The sequence below is a fragment of the Hippopotamus amphibius genome, chromosome 2 (genome assembly GCF_030028045.1).
Source record: "Hippopotamus amphibius kiboko isolate mHipAmp2 chromosome 2, mHipAmp2.hap2, whole genome shotgun sequence".
Classification (NCBI taxonomy): Eukaryota; Metazoa; Chordata; class Mammalia; order Artiodactyla; family Hippopotamidae; genus Hippopotamus; species Hippopotamus amphibius.
The window spans coordinates 82,618,917-82,623,137 of NC_080187.1; the positions used below are offsets into that span (position 1 = coordinate 82,618,917).

The window sequence follows — 4,221 nt, forward strand, 5'->3', positions numbered from 1 at the left end:
CTTGCATTTTTGTGGTTCATGTCAACTAGTTTTCTGTTAAATAGGGTTTTGGTTTCTATCTGGTGGCAATGTCTGTTTCGCTATGAGGACTCCTAGAAATTCAAATTTATACTGCCACCACTGCCACCGTCTCAGAATCTCATTCCCATTTTTGGTGTTGTTTGCTGCATCTTTTCAATTCGTAATACTCTTCATCCATTTGGATGAATGCCACACGTATCTTTTCCACTCCCCTAGTTTAGAAGGAAGCATAAATTGTTTGCTCTCCACCCCATGCAGGTGACAGTACATCAGCACACTTCAAGTGCAAGTAGTTTCTTAGCAATACCTTAGACATCACCAATCAATAATCCATTCTGGGAAGAACTGATTACTTACAGCCAACTAAGAGGAAGGAACAGGAATGGAGGGATATTTGGGAGACATGTTCAGCATATTGTAAAGATCAGAAGACAGGAGATCTCTTGATGATGGGAAACCCAGAGTTCAGGATTGCACCAGGTTTTTACATCCACACTTACCCAGATACTTCCAGCCTCTACTTCAATTTGCTACAAGAGAAGTGATGTTCCTGAACATTAAGCATATGTTAAAATCATAATAACCAACAGAACTGATGCAGCTATCCGTAAAATGATGGCGAATTTCTTCAAACATCTGGTGCTGTCAGGACATGAGAGATTTCATGCAAATGAAGTCATTCTTCTCCACCGCTAGCCCCTTGGTTGACAATTTTGTAAAACCCCTAAGTCTTCTGCCTGCATTCATTCTGCTCTCTGTCCTTTATTTATTGCTTACTGTAGAGACAGTATTTTTTTTTCAAATCGAATCAAGTTACTTTGCCCCGCCTAAAACCCTTCCAAGATCCTCTACTACTCTTAGGATAAAGAGAAGTCTTTTTTTTTTTTTTTATTTTTTAACAAGGTCTCACAATCCCTGTGGTATCTGGCTCTCACTTGCCTTCTAGCCCCATCTCAGATCATCTCAGACCACTCTCTGCCTTGAAAGTCACAATGGCCTCCAGTCCACTCCTTTACCTTACCAGGCATCCTCCCACACAGGGCCTTTGCACATGCAGTCCCATCTGACCGTCCTTCTGATTTTAGCTCCAGTGTCATTACCTCAGGGTGATCTTCTTTGATTTCTTCAACTACATTATGTCCTTCTATCATAAGTCCCCGCACTACCACTTACCTGTCCTCTACAGCACTTGTTGCCATTGCATCTTTACTTCTGTGCATTTCCTTCATGGATGTTCTCCCCTGCTTAACCGGATGACCCATGAGAGTGAGCATGACACGTGGCAGCAGCTCCTGCTACAGCTGCACACAGTGTGGATTTAGTACATTCAGGTTGAAAGATAATGCAAGCTTTTCTGAAAACTGAAAAGTATTACTTTAAATATCATAATTATGAGAACTTATTTTTGTATGCAAGGCTTTCAAAATGTACTATGCGTCTCCCTGTCTATTTAAGGAGGACAAATAAAGTCATAATTTGATTTTTTTACTGAATTCTTTTCATCAAAATTAGTTACTGAACGCTAATACAAATTGGTCTCAGAAATATTGAGCTAGAACCGCTTCTCTCAACAGTAACATCCCCTGATTACTTGATTTTTTTCCCTTCATTTTCCTTCTAGACCACCTTCTAATATGTGGTATGTATTTGCATGCAGATGGAAAACCAGACATTTAGATTGTTAGAAGTCTGTACAAAAAATACATTGGCCCTTAATAATGGTCACAAAGGCCCCCTACAAGAGGAACCATGGACTTTTATGCATGGCCAGCGTATGCCCGCTTAAAGATATTACTTCATCTCTGGTTTTCAATTATATTCTAGATAGTCGAGATTGGCAAAAAAGCAATAAATTAAGGCTGAGAAAGTTATGTGAGGTCTTGCTACTTACAGTTATAAAGCTATACAAAAAATTTAAGATCAAGTGACTTTGACATCATTCTAGATAGAAAAACAATAAGCATCTTTCTTAAACATTATAATCTACATGTAGTTATTGTTTTGTAATAGTGTAACTGGGAATCAAACCTAATTCTTATGAAAAAGAAAACTCTCTTACAAACAAAGGACCCGCCCCCCCCCCCCAAATCTCATAATCTGAAAAAAGAAAGAGAAAAATTCTCTTCCAAATGAAACAAGCTGTAATAATCAAGTTCAAAAGGATTTGGCTTATGGTTTTCTTTAGCATTTAGCAAGTCACTGAAACTTTACAAAACCTTAGAAATCCTCTCATTTTGTATACCTTTTTTTCTTCTACTATATATAAAATAGTGAGGAGCTTCAAGAAAAACAGTTTGAAACAGAGCTAATGATTTCAATGACATAGGAAAAGTGAAAGGGAGAACTGAAAGTGGGAAATTCTGCACAAATAGAAAGGCAGAGGGCCATCCTGTATAAATAGTCCACACTCATGGAGAAAGGACATTCACACTGCAATCTCTTGAAGACCTTGCTTCAGCATCTAGTAGGAGAGCAGCTACCCTGTTCCTCTTTTCATCATGACCAACAGGTACATCCTCCAAATCGCTCTCCTGCTGTGTGTCTCCACCACAGCTCTTTCCACGAGCTACAGCTTGCTTGGAGACCAACAAAAGCGCAGCAATTTGGCCTGTCAGAACCTCCTGCTGCAGCTACCTGGAGCTCCTCAAGATTGCCTCGAGGACAGGATGAACTTCGAGGTCCCTGAGGAGATTAAGGAACCACAGAAGTTCCGGAAGGAAGACGCCATATTGGTCATCTATGAGATGCTCCAGCAGATCTTAGGGATTTTCAGAAGAAATGTCTCGCGCACTGGCTGGACTGAGCCCATTATTAAGAACCTCCTTGAGGAACTCTGTGGGCAGAGAGATCGTCTGGAACCAATCCTGGAGGAAATCATGGAGAAGGAAAACTTCACCAGGGGATACATGACTGTTCTTTACCTGAAGAAGTACTACTTGCAGATCGTGCAGTACTTGAAGTCCAAGGAGTACAGCAGCTGTGCCTGGACTCAAGTGCGAGTGGAGATCCTCAAGAACTTTTCCTTCATTAACAGCCTTACAGGCCACCTCCAGAACTGACGATCTGCCACCTGTGGCTCTGGGGACAGACAGCGCTGCCAGCGAGGTCAGGCTCTTCAACGCACGGAAGCTCTTTCAAGTAACTCACAGGCAACGCACTGGATTTGAAAGGACAGTTAAAGACTTTAAGTGTTTTAAAAATTAACTTATACATTATTTATTTATTTATTTATTTATTTATTTATTTAAAGTTTTTCCATGGGAAATAAATTATTTTTGAAACAGAAGTCAACATGGCAGTTTTCATTTTAACTTGATTTATGTAACCATCCATATTAGAAATTGCAGAGCACCTAGGAGATGTTCTTTGTAAAATCAGCCTGCAGAGTCGGAGAGTTTCTGACCCCTGCCTTCAAGGAATTTAAAATACAAGGAAGCCCTGTGTAACGTACAAGGTATACGCATACTCTCCATGCAGCAGCACAGTCCACTTGCTCTGGTCTTGTTCACTTCCTTAAATGCACCAGGCCCTTTGCTGCTGCAGGGCTGCTCTCTGTGCCGTGTTTTGTTTTGGTTTGGTTTTTCATTCTGGGAAATTTGCTCTTCACATGTTACTTAACAGACTCCTACTCATTCCTCAAGTCTCCTACTGCTGACTATTTTGCCGGGACAACTGAAGGCAGTCTAAATAAGCGATCCAAGAGTCTCACTGCCATAAGCATGTTTTACTTCTCCTGTGTAGCCCAGATCCCAAATGTAAATAGCTAATTACATTACAACTCCCTCCTTCACGGCAATGGCCTTGCTCCACTCTAGCTCCGTTAGGTAGGGCCTCTATCTCTCATACTCAAGACTATCCCCAAGGCCAAGGAAGAAAACAATGAATTGCACCACATCCTTCTATATTTAGATTGCAACATGAGGACTTTGGGAAAGGTTCAAAGAGTAAAAGAGGACTTCCCCAGTGGCCCAATTGGTTGCCTCACTGCAAGTAAGCCTGTGGGCCACAACTACTGAGCCTGTGCGCTAGAGCCCGGGAGCCACAATTACTGAAGCCCACAGGCCAAGAGCCCATGCTCTGCAACAAGAAAAGCCACCACAATCAGAAGCCCACGCACGGAAAGAAAGATGAGCCCCAACTCGCTGCATCTAGAGAAAGCCCGTGCACAGTAACAAAGATCCAATGCAGCCAAAAGTAAAT

The 4,221-nt window shown here is 41.6% G+C and overlaps 1 protein-coding gene across 1 annotated transcript; it reads left to right on the plus strand.

Moving 5' to 3' along the window:
* The first annotated feature begins 2,255 nt into the window (after nt 1-2,255).
* On the plus strand, nt 2,256-3,080 carry LOC130845593 (interferon beta-2-like). The gene has a single exon (XM_057723052.1). The coding sequence runs from the start codon at nt 2,520-2,522 to the stop codon at nt 3,078-3,080; it is 561 nt and encodes a 186-aa protein (XP_057579035.1). The 5' UTR covers nt 2,256-2,519.
* Nucleotides 3,081-4,221: the final 1,141 nt, after the last annotated feature.